Source organism: Myiozetetes cayanensis, unplaced genomic scaffold (genome assembly GCF_022539395.1).
Source record: "Myiozetetes cayanensis isolate MyiCay16 unplaced genomic scaffold, myiCay2020 scf14, whole genome shotgun sequence".
NCBI classification, from domain to species: domain Eukaryota; kingdom Metazoa; phylum Chordata; class Aves; order Passeriformes; family Tyrannidae; genus Myiozetetes; species Myiozetetes cayanensis.
The window spans coordinates 5,572,673-5,590,407 of NW_026087048.1; the positions used below are offsets into that span (position 1 = coordinate 5,572,673).

Genomic DNA, 17,735 nt, shown 5'->3' on the forward strand with positions numbered 1-17,735 from the left:
CTGAAACACTCACAAACAAAAGCACTTTGCAGTTGTCTCATCCTTCTTTTGTGTCAATAGGTAGAACAAATTATTCCAAATTTAAGGAGTTTAATTCGTTTAAAACAGACAGAATAAGTAATCTTTTGAAAGTACTGATTTCTTATCACTAAGAAATCAGACTTTAGTAGCCAGGTGCTTAATCAGAAAAATAAAGTTCAGATAAATCCTACTGCTTGTCATAGTGCTGTTTTTTATTTTCCTCTCCTATGTCTTTCTCTAGATTCTCTTACAAATCTGATTTTCCAAAAATCCTGGGGCTTTGAAAAAATTTTTCTAGATTTCATTAAAAAAAAAAAAATCAGTGGTCAAATTAACCACAATACTGCAGTTAAGGGTAAACTGGTACAGGGAGACAACAGAAGGGTGGATGCAAGGGACAGTAACCTGAGAGGAATATAGAAAAAGAGTCTGAGCAGGCAGACATCAAGTCAGGAGAGCTAAAGCCCTGAAAAAATTAAACCTGGCCAGGGACACCAAGGACCACCAAAAAAGCTTCTATGTATATGTTGGGAATAAAAGAAAAAGAAGGGAAAATGTGGGCCCTCTCTGGAAAGAAAGAGATCTTGTTATGTGAGACTTGGAGAAGAATGAGGTACTCCATGGCTTTTTTACCTTGGTCTTCACCAGCAAGGGCTCCATCCACACTGTCTGAGTCACAGGAGGCAAAGGCAGGAGTGGGAGAATGAGGAATTGCCCGTGGTAGGAGAGGATCAGGTACAGGACCATCCAAGGAACCTGAAGATGCACAGCTCCATGGGAGTTGATGAGACACATCTGTGCATCCTACAGGAAATAAGTGTCTAAGCCACATTTGACAGGTTGTAGCAATCCAGTGAAGTTCCCACTGACTGGAAAAGAGGAAACATAACTCTCATGTTTAAAAACAGAAGCAAAGAAGACCCAGGGAGCCATGGGGCAGTCAGTCAGTGGTGTGTTTGGCAGTCAGTCAGTGGTGTGTTTGGCACACTGAAAGGAAGAGATGCCATCCAGAGGGTTCTGGTCAGACTGGAGAGGTTGGACCATACAAACCTCATGAAGCTCAACACGGCCAAGGGCAAGGTCCTGCCTCTGGGCAGGGGCAATCCCAGCACAAACACAGGCTGAGGGGAAACAGATGGAGAACAGCCCTGGGGGGAAGCTCATGGACATGCCCCGGCCATGTGTGCTGGAACCCAGAAACCTTCCATGCTCTGGGCTGGTCCCACAATGTGGGCAGCTTCTGCCCTCATATGATAGCATAACTTTGCAAGACTTACACATTTCTTTCCACAGAACTAATTTTAAATTTTCTCTCAAACTCTTACCCATTCAAACCCCAATTTTTTAGTTAATTTTCTAACGTCTGAGCACTGAAGATGTTGGAAGTGTGGCCTGTTTCTCTGCCAGTCAACAAAACCTTCAATGCTGTTTCTTACCTGAAGCCACAGGAACATTGAAATCTGAGTAAAAGATCTTTAACTTCTTGAGGTTTTTGTATCCAGCTTTACTTTCATGAAGATCTTGATTTTTTTCAGGAAAAAAGGAAAAAAAATAGAATTAGAGCTCTGTGTTTGGCAAAGATATGTGTGTCCCCCTCAATAATCTTCAGATTTTCCTTTTTTTTAATTTAGCCAACTGAATATATTAACTCTTGTTTTCCATTCTATCAGGCAGAGAGTGTTCCTCCTGTCACTGCACTCTTTAAAATCCTTTTCAGAGCTGAGACCAGTGAAACACCCCAGGGGACAATCAAGCAGACAAAAGCCTTGGAGAGGTTGTTGTCATCAGCCTCATAAATAACATAAATAACCCTTCTTTCCCTGTACACTCTGGTTGGAATTAGCACTTTCTTAGCCTACACTTTGATCACTTTTGGGCCTGGCTGAAATTATACAGATAGATAGGACAATGACTGAGCAAAACATTATTATGATGATCATCATTGATATCAAGTCAGCACTGGTGTGTTGAAGTCTAAAACCTGACTAAGACCTGGGTTCAATGCTAGGCAGACGCCTGTGCTGCTATTTCTGGTGTCCTCTGGAGATGCTGCTTCATCTTGTTTCTCTTAGCTGTGGTATCACAAATAAGTGAGATGGTTGTTCCAGGTCCTGGTTTTGTACCACAGCCTCCCAGCTGGCATTTAAGAAGACCAGGTCCAGTGTAATTTGTTAGTCAGTGTTTAGGCTGCTTAGTCTGCAAGGCCAGACAAAACCAGCTTGATCTCTCGGCAAAGCACAACTCTGCATCTGCTTGGTGAACCTCAAAAAGAAAAAAATATCATAAGTACAAGGGAAAATTCAAACATCACATGAAGAAAGTGAAATCTCCCCAAAATATGAGGGGACGTTGTATTACACAAACACCGCTAGAGGGGAGTGTAGACAAGACAGCAGGCAAAAGTCGCCCACAAAAATAAGGGGCTGGCGATTTTAAGACATCTGCCAGCTGCTTGTAGAATGATTCATCACGCTCATCATCCTGGTTTGGTGGTATATAACAGATTCCCACCAGGATGTCAGCCTTGTTGGCCTTCCCCCTGATTCTGATCCACAGGCACCTCAACCTTACCATTACTGATTTCAAGTTCTACATAGCCAAGAGACACTCTAACATATAGAGCCACCCCTCCACCTGTCCTACCTTACCTGTGCCTTCTGAAGAGCTCGTAGCCACCCATTGCAGCACTCCAGTCATGCGAATCATCCCACCACGTTTCTGTGATGGCAACTACACCATAGCTTTCCTGATGCACGATGGCTTCCAGCTCCTCTTGTTTGTTATCCATGCTGTGAGCATTGGTGTACCTGCACTTCAGCTGGGCTGCTGATTTTACTTCTAATTCAGGATTCCACCCTTAGGCTCATCTCTGGAGAGCCTGGTTTCAATCCCTTCCCCCTTCAAACCTAGTTTAAAGCCCTCCTGATCAGCCCTGGCAATTTAAGGGCTAGAGTCCTTTTGCCCCTGCTAGATAGATGAAGCCCATCTGCCTATTCTAGTAGGCTAGGTACCATAGAGTTTGCCCCATGGTTGAAAAACCCAAAATTCTGCTGGTGGCACCAATTCTTTAGCCACCCATTGATAAGATGGACTTTCCTACTCCTCTCCTCAGTCATCCCTGCTACTGCAGGAACTGAGGCGAACACCACCTGTGCTCCTACCCCATTAACTAATTGACCTAACTCCTTGCAGTCGTTTTTAATTAGCCTGGTACCTCTTTCATTAATGTCGTCATTGCCAGCCTGGACCACCAGCAGTGGATAGTAATCAGAGGGCTGAATTAGCTCTGGGAGTTTCCTACTAATATCCCTCACCTGGGCCCTAATAATATCCCTCACCTGTAGCAGACTAACCCTGTGGGATGGGTCTGGTCAGCATATAGGGCCTTCAGTTCCCCTCAGAAGGGAGTTACCTACTACAACTATCTTTTTTTTTCATTATAGCTGTGGTCTGGTAGATGGGGTGCAACTAGGAAAGAATAAAATGCTTCTGTTCAACTACATGGTCTCAGCTACATCCTTGCTGCGGTCTCTGTGTGTGAGTGTAATATAGAGGCTTTAGTTTGTAGGTAAAGACACAATAGAAGACAGATCTCTGTTCTACGTGCCAGAAGGCCTTCACAGGACAGCTAAAACCCTGATGAATTAAACCTGGCCAGGGACATTCAGGGCAACAAGAAATGCTTCACTAGGTATGTTGGTGATAATAGGAAGACAGGGGATTAAGTGGGCCATCTTTGGAAGGATAATGAGAGACATACAAGCTGGTGCAGATGCCTTCTTATTCAAGTTGCAAGGGTAGATGGTGGATATTGAAATTCAGAACGTGGCATCACCTGCAGTGGCAGTTTTTGTTTGCAGACCCTATTTCTTTGAATTTCACAAAAATCCGTATCTATCACATGATCTTAGAGCCCCTTCTAAGGCCTAAAGGGGCTCCATGTACACATGGACTATACTTTTTTCCAAAAAATGAAAAATATAATTATAGGTGCATGGAAAATATGGGGAATATTTGCTCGATTTCCGTAATTTTTAGAAAAGCAATCTTGGCAACCAAATTAAAGGATTAAAATTCAGGTAAAAAGTTGTTTTTTACCAGAATCGTGTATTTTTAACTTCCAAACAACAACTTTTCATTTAGAAATAGGTCAATATATACATCTAAAATAAAACTTTAATTTTAAGACATTGAGTGGATATGAACAAGCTGAAACATTTTGCTTCAGGATGAATGACAGCAACTAACCATAGCCCAAAATGAAACTAGCCAATGACCTGACCTGTCAAGAACCACAAAGAGAGGCAGGTGGGTAGCATAGATAACCACTTACAGTCATTAACCTGCTGTATTCTCTAGCCTAAAAATGGTCATCCAAAATGTAACACATGCTGGTTCTCTTCAGCTCCACAGAAGATGTGAATGACAGGAGAGTCATTCAGCTGTTTAAACATAGCTGTCAAGTAATCATTTAAGATCATCCAAGACAACTGCATGGGGCTGTCAGCCATGAACCAAGTCCTGCAGGAGCCTGTACTGAAAACCAGAGACCAGATGTCGTACCATAAGACATATAAAAATAATGGAAGAAGCAACACCTCCTCGAATATCTCTCCTGATGTAGAACTACACAATTAACTTCTAAATGTATTAAACTGCATGAGATAATCAGTGGTTTTACAGTCTCTGGCAATGCAGTGTCCTTTTTACCCCTCTCCTTGTAAATATGAGATGTGGAGCAACCACATTCTGAATCTTCTCCTTGTTTCAGTCACTTTCCTGCAGGAAAGAGTTTTCTCCATAAGGTTTTTTTCAGGGCAGTTTTCACCTCCTGGTTCCGAAGCATGTAGATCAAGGGGTTCAGCGCTGGAGTGACAGCACTATACATGAGAGTTACTTGCACATCCTTTTGAGTGGAGTTTCCTGATGAGGGTGGTGTATAACTGAAGAGCACTGAAATATAAAGCAGTGCTAAAATAGTGAGGTGGGAGGCACAGGTGGAGAAGAGTTTCCATCTTCCTTTCTGGGACTGGACTTTTGTCGTGGTTTTGCTCTGGGTCAATTTGCTTTCACACCCCCCACACAATTACTATTAGTTGAGAGAAGGTTTATGCAGACAAAAGGGACTGGATTTGGGGAAAATAGTATGAACATTTATTACTAGCAAGGTAAAACTAAAGAACTACATCTACAACAATTCTACTTAAGTAAAAGTACTCTGTATTTACAGAAATACTTCTCCCCCCTTTATATCAGTCCAAGGAGGAGAAGCAGTTTCTTTCTCCATTCTCGGAGCTCCAGATCTCTTCAATAACTCTGCAGCACTCTCGTTGCAGCTGGAACTCCTTCATCTCTCTCTTGCTTTGTGTCGGCCTCCAGGGCTGGGCCTACCCCCCTCCTGGGCTGAGACCGGAGGCTGGGGGTTACCCAGGCCCTGAAGGTCTTCTCTTCCATGAGCTTGCAAGGGGACACTTGCTTATCATGGATCTTCTTCCACAGGGTTACAGGGGATAATGGCTTATGAGTCCATCCCTGTTTCCCTATGGAGGTCCCTCTTCACGGGAGAACAGTCCTTGATAGACTTCTCCGACATGGGTCTAGCATGGATCCCACGCATGGATCCCAACATCCTTACCCGAGCTGTTTTCTGCTCCAGTGTAAGGCTCTCTCTCAGAGTAACAAATCAGAGTAACAACAGGACTCTGCCTTATCTCAGTCCTTTTCATGAAGTCTCGGCTTCTCTGGTACATCCACAAGCTCCTCTGTGAGCCACAAGGGGGGTCTCCTCCCCCCAGCAATCTTCTACAGGTGGCAGGGATTACTTTTCAGTCTTTTCCCTGCTGAAGGGAGAGAGCAAAAGGGGGAAGAAGTAGTCCCCCCTTCTAGCTTCTCTTCTCTCTCCTCTGGCTGCCAGCTTTGACCTTGGAGGTCCCTTATCTCTTTGCCAGAATTCTTTCTGAAGCTTTTCTCATCCAGACTCTTCTCTAAAGTTTTTTTCGTTCACTCTCTTACAAGAGAGAAGGGGGGCTTCAGTACTACACCTGCCCCTGGCCCAGGGCTGGGGGAGGAGGGGGCCTTGGCCCACCTCGGGGCCCGCCGCCACCTCTCCTACATGGCTACCTAATTTTAGCTGTACAACAAGCCTTCTCTTCCATTTTCTTAAATATGTAATTAGCAAAGGCATTACTGAGAATTTTAATTGGCTTCTTGTCCGGAAATCCACCTGGACAAAACCATCTTCAGCCCCAGGGGCTGGCTGGCTGGGCAAAACCATGACAACTTTATAGAAGAGGGAAGAGATAATAGGTAGGAAGGGACTATGAAAGTGAAGGGACCTGAAATAATAGATGTGGTAACAACATTGAGGAGTGCCATGTTGAGTGTGGTCCTGCTGCAAGCCAGATTCAGCAGTGGCTTGATGTCACAGAAGAAGTGCTGAATTTGGTTGTGACCACAGAAACTCAACTGAGAGGTCATGACTGAGTGCATTATAACATGTACAAACCCAGTGGACCAGCTGGACACAGCCAGCAGCAGGCAAGTCTGTGAGCTCATGAGGAGGGCATAGTGCAGAGGGTTGCAAATGGCCATGTATCAGTCATAGGCCATCCCGGACAGGAGCACGGCCTCTGTACTGCCCAGGAAGTGGAAGAAGTGCAGCTGGGCCAAGCACCCACCAAAAGAGATGGGCTGGTTCCTGAAGAGCAAGCCAGTCAACATGTTCGGAACAGTGACTGTGGAGTAGAAAATATCCAGGCAGGACATGTTTCCCAGGAAGAAGTACATTGGTATGTGGAGCCGGGGCTCAGATATCACCATGGTCACAACGACACAGTTTCCCAGAAGAGTGGCCAAGTAGAGCAGCAGAAAGGAGATGAAGAAAAAGTGCTGCATCCCCTGGATATTGGTGAGACCCAAAAGGAGGAACTCACTGACCTCTGCCTCGTTTAGCATTGCTAGAACAGTAAGAAACAAAGGCAAAACATCTTCACATTTGTGAAGAGTAACAGTATTACACAACTCATTTGTATCTGTGCTATTTTAATACAAACAAGTGCAGAAGAGAGCAAAACATAACATATGTAATCAAATATAAAACCTGCATAGGAAAGCAAGAAATTAACATGGATGAAGATGTTTGTAGTCTGGAACTTTCTGACTAAAACAGAGTCAAAGATTAGAGAAGGAAAAATACTAAACCAGATATGTACACCTATGCATAATAGCTGAATACGTAAGGTGTAAAATATTGCTGCTTCTTCACCTTCAACCACATCCATATTTCAGTTCTGCTTAACTGTAACTTCCTGCTACATCTTTTTATCTCATCAACTGAGCTTCTAATTCATGTTTCTCCTGGTGTTTTCTTTCTATTTACTATTGTGCCTACGTATCGTTAAACCAGTTTAAATTTACACATTTCTAATGGTTGCCATCTCTTCCAGGCAGCTCTTTGATCTTAAAAATTGCACCATTTACACTTTTTTCATCAGCAACCAGCACAAGGTGCTCCAAGGTATCATACAATCATCATAATTTATTCTGTATGTTGCTGAGAATAAAGGAAAAGGATGCCCCAGCATGTGATCACAGATTGGTTTTGATAATGGACTGTATATTTTGCATAAAAAGCATGTTTTTGTTTGAGCAGCATCAGATAAATAGGACAAAACCCAGTACCTCGTCTTCTACAACACTTTGATGGAGCAAGACTGAATTTGCAGGAGCCAGAATAGCTGGTGCAAGTTCCAGACAAATTTGCTCATCCCACTGAGACAATATTATGGAATCATTAAAGCTGGAAAATACCTCTAAAATGATCAAGTGCAACCATTAACCAGGTCCAGGTCCTTTAAATGTCAGTGACTAAACACATACTTTCACTTTTTTTTTGTTTGTTTGTTTCGGGAAGTTTGTTTGTAAATCCCAAGCACATTCAATAAAGGACAAAGTCTTGAGATCATTTTACTAGGGTAGGTAGGCACAGAGTTTTCTAGTTTTCAGCATAGATACAAATTCTACAAGGCAAATAGTTTTCTCAGTACATTCAATGCAGTAATGATTAATATTGATGAATACAATTAATGCAAAACCAACTCCAAAATATTGTCTGTGAATAGATTAAAACGCATATAGATACATTTCATCATCTTTGTTCCTTTGTGGTATATGCTTTTATTGAAAATAAATGATCTTCCAAAATCAGTATCTTATATTGTGATAGTTTGGACCTGGCTTCTTGCCAAATGCCCGAAAGTCATGACAGTAACTCCTTTCTCCCCTCTTTTCTCCTCTTAGGGTAAAGAAAAAAATTATAAAAAATTAAAGAACTCAAAGTCAAGCTATTTATATAAAAATATATATATATTTATGTAAATTACAGTTATATACAGTTAAGAAGTTAAATACACAGTAAAAGGGACTGTGTATACCCCCCGAAGGGATAGGGAAAGGGTAAAAAAGGGACGAAAGGGAACAAAAGGGACACCGAACAGGTATACGTGATCAAACTTAAGAACTATACTAGTAACTAACAAAACAGATCTCACCACTTCCCTTAGGAAAGCAGGATTGGCAGACACAGCCAGCACTCTCCGAACCCCCCACGTGGCAGGCCAGCAGTCGCTGCAGGCCTCAGCTTTAGATAAGCAAGACCAACGCAAGGACCTACAGTTCCCAACCCTCGCTGGAAAAGAGAGAGGTCTCTAATCTCCAACTTATTTATACTCTGGTTTACGTAAAAATCGTATGGAATACTGGGTACTTGGCCACTTCTTTGGTTACAAACTGGTCACCAGGAAGGCCTAGATCAAAACTATCACAGTATCTTATATCTACAGTCCAGTCACTCTTTTTCGCATACTTCTTCAGTTTATTATTTCAGCGTGAAAACAGCAAGCAAACAGAAAAGCTCTAGATTTATTTATTAATAAAAGAACATCAGCATGTAGCTTAAAGGCAGTTTATGCACATATGTGCCCACTCTAAAAATCCAATCATATTGCCCTAAAAATGCTTTTAGTCTACTGCTTGAACAAGCTCTGTTGGAAACCTTAAATTTTGTAAGTCTATAATATTATCAAATCTTAGTTGGTCACCTGCTTTTGAAGAGGTATAGATGAAATTATAGCTTTAAGGCTCTTACCTAAATACAAGTGCAAAGAAAAGACTTTGCCTGTTGAAGCTGCCTATTATTGTACAAAAATTACACCTTTATAAAAACAGATAATTGTGCACAAACCTCACATCAACACCAAAAAGTACTTTTCTCATTGTAGTGAGCCAGAAAGCAAAGCTAAGGGCTGAATGACTCTTTACATGTAGCTAAAAGACGGGGAATTTCTGTAATCCTTTTTCCTTCCACATCTACTTGGCACTTTTGTGGCTGAGAGGTCAATACTGCAGGGGTGCAAAGGACTGCCATGTTCCTGGGGGCTGGTATTTATTCAGGTAGGATACAGGAGGAAGCTTTGCAGACTCTACCAGAAGTTTCTCATTGTGGGGAATTGGTTACATAGACCTACAAGAGCTGAGCGAGTATGAACTTGGCAAAGTTAGAACACAGCTGGTATAGCTGTGTCCAAGCAAGGTCATGCTGGCCTTGGCAGTAACCGTTATGCAATAACAAGATCTTGCTGTTATCTTGTGGTCACCAGAAGCATGGGAAAAAGAAGTAACTGAGAATCTTCACAAACAGAAATTGAGGGCGTTCCTAACCTCTAAGGCTGCTACCAATTGTAGAGCTAAGTTACAGAATATTAATGATCTTATTATGTATCCTATATATACTGTGATGTATAATCAAATAAACGAAGCATGCTGACACTCATATGGAGCGTCCATGCCTCCCGCGCTGCGACATCTCATGACCTACTTAGAGGGTGAAAAAAAGTCTTCTTATCATGCCCAAATGGGCAAAATATCAACACCATTATGTGGGAAGTAAATTGCTTTCATCAGTCTCCTGAGACTTGTGAATCAATGGTGAGCTGCAGAGCACTGAAAAAACTGTTGTCTAAACATAATGCCCAGATGAGCCACCTGCAAAACATGAAGCATTCTGCAGAGACTAAATAATAACAAAAATATCCCCCAATATGAACCACTAAACCAATCCACCACTATCTACCCTCCAGAATAATCCATCACAAATATCTCCATCTTGGTGCACAGACTTTATGCCTGAAAATTCTTTCAGAAGTAGAGACATGAGTCATGCAACCTCAGCTGAACTGAAGCAGTGTTTAGGCAATGTTCCCTAAATTTCTTTCAAATATTAGAATTTGTGACTCCTAGTATGTGTTCCACCCATTCTGATGCGTTAAGATTTCTGATGTGTTATTTGTATTGGCATATCACAAATGAGGAGGCATTTCAGGTCGCTGAAGACAAGAGCATCCCAAATTTGCATCTTAAGCTTTGTTTTCAATCCTATGGATAAACTTCCGCAACCATTTAAAGTTGCAACATGTTCAGTTCTAGTCCAATCAGTTCAGAGGTCAGTGTGTATATCCCACATTCCTAGAAAGAATTCCTCTTTCTAGGAAGGTGGCTTTACTATTTCCTCTATACATCTCCTGGCAGCTCAGCTCCAGCCTGACTGTAGATTTGAAAACCCAGCTTATTCAGTGTAACTTTGTAGAAACACAGTATAATTTAGGTTGGAAGAAACCTCTGCAGTCTCTGGTCCTTCCTCTCCTCAAAGCAGGCCGACTGGAAAAGGTCTTGTCCAGAAAAGTTTTGGCATATTTTCTGGCCAGCTTGTTCCAAGTCTGAATATCCTAAAGGTGAAAAAGTGTCTAATCCAAATTTGCCATGTTCTGCGTCACATCTTACCACTGTGCTCCTCTGGGAATATGCAATATGATCTCCTAGGAAGTGACGATGATGAAATCCAAAGGCTGTTTTCTCTGCAAAACTGCTTTCTACCCAATCATCCCCTTGCATGGCTCGTCACGTTGATAAAGAAAATAAACTGCAGTAGCCACAGTTCTGATCCCAGAGAAAATACTGCTAGTAACTAGCTTCTAACAGGATTTCTTACCACAGAGCTGTTTGAGCATGGCAATTCTGATCATGGTTATTATTATCCACTTACCCTTATCATGGCCTCCAAATTCAGGTCTAAGAAGTCTGTACTGAAGGTCTTGCTCAAATTAAGTTGTGCCTCATCCACTTCATTCCCATGTCTATCCATACAGTTATCTCACAGTAGAAGTCAGCCAGATTGAACAGACTCTTATTTACCCTTCTTATAGTCATGCCAGCTTTTCCCAACTGCCTTCTTGTCCTTCAAGTACCTCAAAGTGGCTACCAGAAGGATTTATTCCTTTGCCTTCCCAGGTACTGAGGAGACACTGTAATTCCTCAGCTCCTCCTTCTAGCCATTCTTGAAGAGGGGCTGCAATGTTTGCTTTTTTCCTCCTCCTGAGGTCACCACAGCCTTTCAAAGACAAAAGACAGTGAACTCATAGAAACACGGAATCACAAAATGGGTAGGGTTGGAAAGGACTGCAGTGGGTCATCTGGTCCAACCTCGCTCCTCAAGTAACAGCACCAAGCAGATCTCATCCAGTCTCATGAACTCTCATATGCAGAATTGGTTGAAGTGCTCTCTCTGGGGTCTTCTTAACCTGCTGCTTCACTCCCACATACTTTTCCAGTAGGCTTAAGGGACTGTGGACCCCAAAGGCAGACCTTATCATTGGAATGGAAGGCAAAACATTACAGCTCATCCAAGCCTTCTCTGTACCCTCGGCCTGAGCTCTGCTGCCCATAGACCCTCGGATTTGCATTTTCCTTAGCCTTTCTTTTTCTGACAGTGTACTTCTAGAAACTCTTCTTACCTTTCCAATACCTTGCTAGTTCCAACTCCAGCTGAGCAATGGCTTTCCTAGCTCTTTCCCTGCAGGGTCTGTCTTTCTTCTAGTTGTCCTCTCCCTGTTTTCACTACCTGTGCACTTCCTTTCTTGTTTGAGCTGGGGGAATCCGGAGTCACCCCTAAGGGCACCTGGTATCCTTTCTGAAGCAAAACAGCCACCCACACAGAATAAACAACAAGCACAAAGCAACTCTCACAACAGACCAATGTGATTGACTCAAAGATCCAGGGCACTTCTCTGTCCTTATTGCTTTGCTGCTGGTGCCTCCAGGAGCAGGGCCAAGCCAGTATTCCCAAGGGACACTGTATTGGCTATAGATGGCCTGATGTTGGTAGTGGAGGGGAGAGGAGGGTGTCGCGAGAGGGTCTCTGTGGGAAGAGGTAAGGGGGTGCCCTGTGGTGCACCCAACTGGTTCCATTTGGGATATGAGGAGTATTTGACATCTGTGAAAACACAATGCATAGAGGATAAAAAATACCAGCAGAGGGAAGAGGAAAAAAGAAAGATCAGAAAGAAAATTCATCCCCCCCCGCTTCTTGGGTAGGTGCAGGAGTCTGGAGTGAAGTCAAGTTGCTGCTGGGCAAGAGAAAGGAAAGGTGGTCTTTTAAGTGTGTTTATTGTTTGTTTGTTAGTTTTTTGTTTGTTTTAAGATTTTTATTTATTTGTTTGTTTTTATTTGGGTTTCCTTGTTTTGTTGTTGTTGTTTTGGGTTTGTTTTGTTTTTTGTTTCTCACTATATGAATCTAAATAAAATGGCCAAACATTAATTTTCCCAAGTTGAGTCTGCTTTGCTGACAGCAGTTTTCGCTAAGCCATGTTTTGGTGTTTGCTTTGACGTGGAAGGACTCTCCTGTTTTCTCTGCCCCTCGATCACAGAAGGTGGGGGAAGGAGAGAGCAGCTGGGTGGGTGTTTGTCCGTGCTTACCCCGTCACTGGCTAAGACACAGAAATGCCCCTCCACTTGCACAGTACAAACACGGCTGTCACATGTGTGAAGGTGGGTGGGGTGGAGGTGCCCGTACCTGCACAACTTAAGAGGGCAACAGCAGCAGCAGCAGCTCTCTGAGAGACACAAAGAAGGGCGACAGTGGAATGGTTTCCTTGTTCTCTGTGCGCTGAGGACTGGAGCTGGCTATTGGACACCGAGATCTGTGTGCCCCACCTGGGCAGCATCAGCCGCCTTGAGTTCTGGGCCACGGCAGAGGTGTGTGCAGAGCGTGCCTGGAACCGAGTGCTGGTCTGTGCCGGGTGGTGCTCCCAAGCTGGTCAGTGTGTGGTGCTGCTGTGTGCGCTGGAGGGTGGCCAGTGCAGCTGGAGATTTGCTAGGCAGGTGTTCCTGGCAGAAAGACGGGTGCCGTGTGTCAGCTTGTCCTAGTGTTTGTGTGGCAATGGCAGGAGGAGCCATCAGGGTGTGCGGCTGAGGCAGAGAGTGTGGGAGCTGCAGGAGCAGGAAGAGTGTGCTAGCAGATGCGTTGGTGGTATAGTGGTGAGCATAGCTGCCTTCCAAGCAGTTGACCCGGGTTCGATTCCCGGCCAACGCACAGGGCCCTTTTGTTGGGCCAAGGGCTGTCCTGGCCCTGCATGGACCCCTGTGTGTGGTGTGGGAGAGGCCACAGCTTCTGCTCTTCTCTTCCCTGCCATGACCCAGCTGGTTTTGCCGGCCAGGCTTGCTCCTCATGCCTGCTCCTCCCCCAGTACCTCTGCCAGCCATTCAGATGAGGCTGCTGGAGAGAAAACCTCACACAGCCTCTGGTGGACATCAGTGGACTCTTCCAGCTGAGGTGGCTCCTCAGTCTTGCTGCAGCAGTCAGAAGAGAGGCATTTTTGGTGTTGCTACTGCAACTGCTTGCACCCGGCAGGAGCAGTGTGGTGCTGGGGCAGGCTGGTGATGAGGACTCAGAATGCCAGTGGGAGCAGGACTGTTCTTTATAAAACAAAGAGATCTTCCTGGAAACTGTGCTAACACACATGGAAAAGAAGGTGAATGGTGACAGCCAACACAGCTTCCCTAAGGGCAAATGATGCCTGACAAAATCAGTGGCTTCCCACACTGTGCTCCTGACAGCAAACCTGGAGCAGGGCTGTGAAGGTTGCAGTGTGCTAAGGGAGCCAAAAGGCTAAAGGTCCCACTGAGATTGGAGCTCAGATTGCAGGATTCAGAGCCCACAGTGCTCACCTTTACACCATGGGACCTCCTGCACAATTCACCTCTTGACCCTATCACCACCCTTCCTCAGCCTCAGGCCACTATCTCCACCTCCCTGCACATCCAACACCAGCTGCAGCCTCCCTTCAGGGTCTTCAAGCACACCATCCTTCAAAGCAGCAGCACAGCTCCCTCTCCCACACTCACCTGCCCTCTCTTACAAGTCCCAGCCTCCAGACCTCTCACAAGCCTGTCTTGCCTCAGCACGGCCCTTGACAAACCACGCTTTCACACACCAACAAGACACCTCACCTGTTCTTCTCCAAGGTGAACCAGTTCAGCTGTCTCATGACTGACGAGAGGGAAACATTGCTGGATCTCTGAAATGTGGAAGAAAGACCTTCTGGGAAACTAAGGAGAGCAGGAAGGAGGCCAAGGAAGACAAGAGCCTGTAAAGTTGGACTCCAACGCACTTCTCCCAGGAGCGCTGCCCCCGGAGGGCAGTGCCTTGGACCACTTAGTCATTCTGACCCGTGGCACACCTCTGCCTTTCCCATGACTTCCTCCATTCCCTCCAGAACCTCGGGATATGGCAAGCCGAGCAGCTGGCCTGTGGTGCTGCCTTGTGGATACTTTCTGGGGCAGTAAGGGTGCTCCCTTCTCCCCTGCTCAGGGCCAGGAAGGCTGGGCGAGGAGGGCTGTGCCGCACCAAGCCCTGGTTGTAAAAGGCCTCAGCAGAGGATGGTTTCGATTCATCAGCCTCTGGGTTCTGGGCCCAGCATGCTCCCGCTGCACAACTCTGCTCCTCCCGAGCCCCAGCCCAGCCAGGGAATCAGAGGTGGACCCTTTGCTTTGAATTAACAAGGGCGTTCATTATGATATGAGAACACAGAGCTGTCCCAGCCTACTGCATGGAGGACCCTGTTCAAAGTAGAAAGAAGGTTGGTGTTTACTGCACAGTTCTCTTGACCAACAGCATTCATTCTTTCAGACTGTCAGCTTATCAAATACTATTGAGCACACAATCACTATGTGCCTGTCCCGTGCAGCTGGGGTGCACATAGGCTCGCTGGGGTGATAATCATCTCTGTTTTGAACAAATATCCTCTTCTTTTATGGTCTATGTGGGATGTTCTCAAATACTTTCCATTGGGTCTTCTTTACTGCGAGGGAACAGCTCTTAGTCGGAGGCAGACTTTGTTCCACTGTGCAGGTTGTAGAGCAGTTGGTGCCTTGCCTTTCTCACGGGCTGTGAGCCCCATGCCCTTCCAGCGCTGTGCTGTGCACCCCCACAGCTCCTGGCTGGTCTCCCATTGTGGCACAGCCCTGCCCTTGCTGTGTCTCAAGAGCCAAGGGATGCCCCAGGCACCAGGCAAGGAGCCAAGGACCCTCTCTGGGCCTGGTGCCATCCCTGTCCTTCCTGATACTACAGAAGGTGGAGCTGGTTACCAATTGCCCACAGGAGGGATGGCCCATCCAGATTGGGTGGTGGGCAAACTTCAAGGTTGCCAGGAGTCCCAGGAAGGCTCAGGGCTGCGTGAGCTGGTAGAGCTCTTGGTGAGGGTGAGGAATGAGGGGGCAATACTGAGGCCTGCATTTTTGAGCTTGTATTTCCCGCTTCCACCTCCCATCCACAGGGCAGAGCATGCAGCACCCAGCAGAGGAGACCAAAACAAAAGCCGGATGGAGAAGGCTGGGATGTGAGATAAGAGCTGAGGCTGGGCAGTGTGGCCCAGCCTGTGTGCTGCAGGTGCTGCTGTTTCAGTGCAGATCAGGAAGGTTCTGGTTCAGCTCCAGCTGCACTGCTTCACTGAAGCTTAATTTCTTTCATATTGACAATATCTCTGAAGTTCTTTTCCCTTGCAGTGCAACCCTTACCCTCAGTGCCAGGGCTGCAAGGCACACACCTTGCACCAGCAATGGGCTTTTCTCCCCTGCCCTTCCGTGGCCCCCTCGTGCTTTTCCCTGGTCCTTAAGAAGTCGGGCAGGTTTCCAGCAGCTGCTGCTGTGCTGCTGTTCTGGGAGAAGAGCTGAGTGTGCAAGAGACCTCTGTGAAGCATGCAGCTCCTGTCCCTGGCAGCCCGGAGGGATGGGAGCTGTGCAGGTGCCTGCACCAAAAAGGGCTCTTTGCCCCGTAGCTGGCAGGATTCGAACCTGCGCGGGGAAACCCCAATGGATTTCTAGTCCATCGCCTTCACCACTCGGCTACAAATACCTGCTCCAGCCCTCCATGCCCTGCCCAGCACACAGCCTGGGCACTGACACCAGTGCTCGGGCAGGTCAGGGCAACGCTCCACTCCACACTTGCACGGCGGACCTTCCCTGAGCTACACTGGCACCTGGATTCAGGTGATGTGACAGGTGATGTGTCCCTTTACAAAACCCTTTGGGAGGTGAAATGTCCTTCCCCACACCAGGGGCTATTGCATGATGCAGGTGGGGACAGCCCTGACCACGAAAGTAACATCAGCTTTGCAACCACAGTGAGGAACAGCGGATCATCAGTCACCCCTCACAGCCTTCCAGCATTCTCTACCTGAAATGTAGCCCAAGTGGAAGACCACCTCCGTTGCTGCAGTTTTGGAAACAATTCCCAAATGTCTTGGACACTGTTGCCAGGAGTTATCAACTTGGGTTGTAGCCAGGATGGAACCTCCTGCTGACTAAAGCAAAGTATCTTAGCACCCCCTAAACGGCCGCCCTGAGTGAGGTCCTTTGAGATGCCCTGGACTGCTGCAGGCTGTATCGGCACCTCCCTCTGAGTGGGATGTCTCTCGGAGCTTGAGAACCATCAGGTCAGGATATCTGAAAGAGCATCTCTGACAACGAGGCCTGGGTGATACAGTGCCCCACTCGCACACTCCTCCAAGTCCAGCCCACACTTGTTGAGAAATATGCTGGTCCAAGCTCAGGGAGCTTTTTCTGTAACTGCTGGTAAGCTCAGAAGAGCAGCCAGTGCTCATCCTTGCACACCAGGTGGTAACCGGAGGCAGGAAGGACGAGAACAAAGGACCAGGACTCTCCAGTGATGCTGCACAAAGGCTTTAATGAGAAGGAGCAAATGCAGTGGCACACAGCAGAGACCAAGAAGGGCGTTTGCAGGGGTCCGGGAGGCACAGAAATGGGCCCTTTTCCCGAGGAACAAGGGGATGATGTGCCATCAATATTCAGCAGTTCATGCTACAGCGGGGGACAGGCAGACACAGCCCAGACCCCCCCAGACCAAGGGAGCCCCCAGAAGAGATGGGAACGCCCGCGGAGCTGAGGGAGCTGCCAACAGCAGCTGACAGAGAGGATCCCACGGCTGTGCTCTGAGGGAAGGAGGTGAGGATGGGGCCCGGCATGGTCACCACCACCGGGGAGGGCTCGATGTACACGGTCGAGTCAGCGCAGCGGGCGAAACAGGGCTCACTGCAGCTGCTGGCGAGTGGGGTTGGGCCACAGGGGCCACAGGGGCGTGGGGGACAGGGTCTGCAGCAAGACATCTCCGGGTGACGAAGGCAGAGCTGGAACACAGAGCAGGGAACAGCAACCTTATATCGGTTTGTCTCTCTTTCCCACAGCAACCTCCATGGACACCATTTGCTTTAAAAGCACAGTCTGTGCCTACACCTCCTACAACCCTCATCATACCCTGTGAGTGGGAAAGCACACGAAGGCTGCCCCACTAGAGTGATAGGACCCAG

The 17,735-nt window shown here is 46.4% G+C and overlaps 1 protein-coding gene and 2 non-coding genes across 3 annotated transcripts; 1 reads left to right on the forward strand and 2 right to left on the reverse strand.

Moving 5' to 3' along the window:
* Window positions 1-4,792: 4,792 nt before the first annotated feature.
* On the reverse strand, window positions 4,793-6,975 carry LOC126636874 (olfactory receptor 12D1-like). Its single transcript, XM_050309599.1, is given in 2 exon segments — window positions 4,793-5,072; window positions 6,299-6,975. Coding segments are annotated over 2 exon segments (957 nt in total).
* A 6,397-nt stretch (window positions 6,976-13,372) lies between these two features.
* Window positions 13,373-13,444, forward strand: TRNAG-UCC (transfer RNA glycine (anticodon UCC)). Its single transcript has one exon. It is a non-coding gene; the product is annotated as a tRNA-Gly (tRNA).
* Window positions 13,445-16,182: 2,738 nt separating this feature from the next.
* TRNAS-AGA (transfer RNA serine (anticodon AGA)) lies at window positions 16,183-16,264 on the reverse strand. Its single transcript has one exon. It is a non-coding gene; the product is annotated as a tRNA-Ser (tRNA).
* Window positions 16,265-17,735: the final 1,471 nt, after the last annotated feature.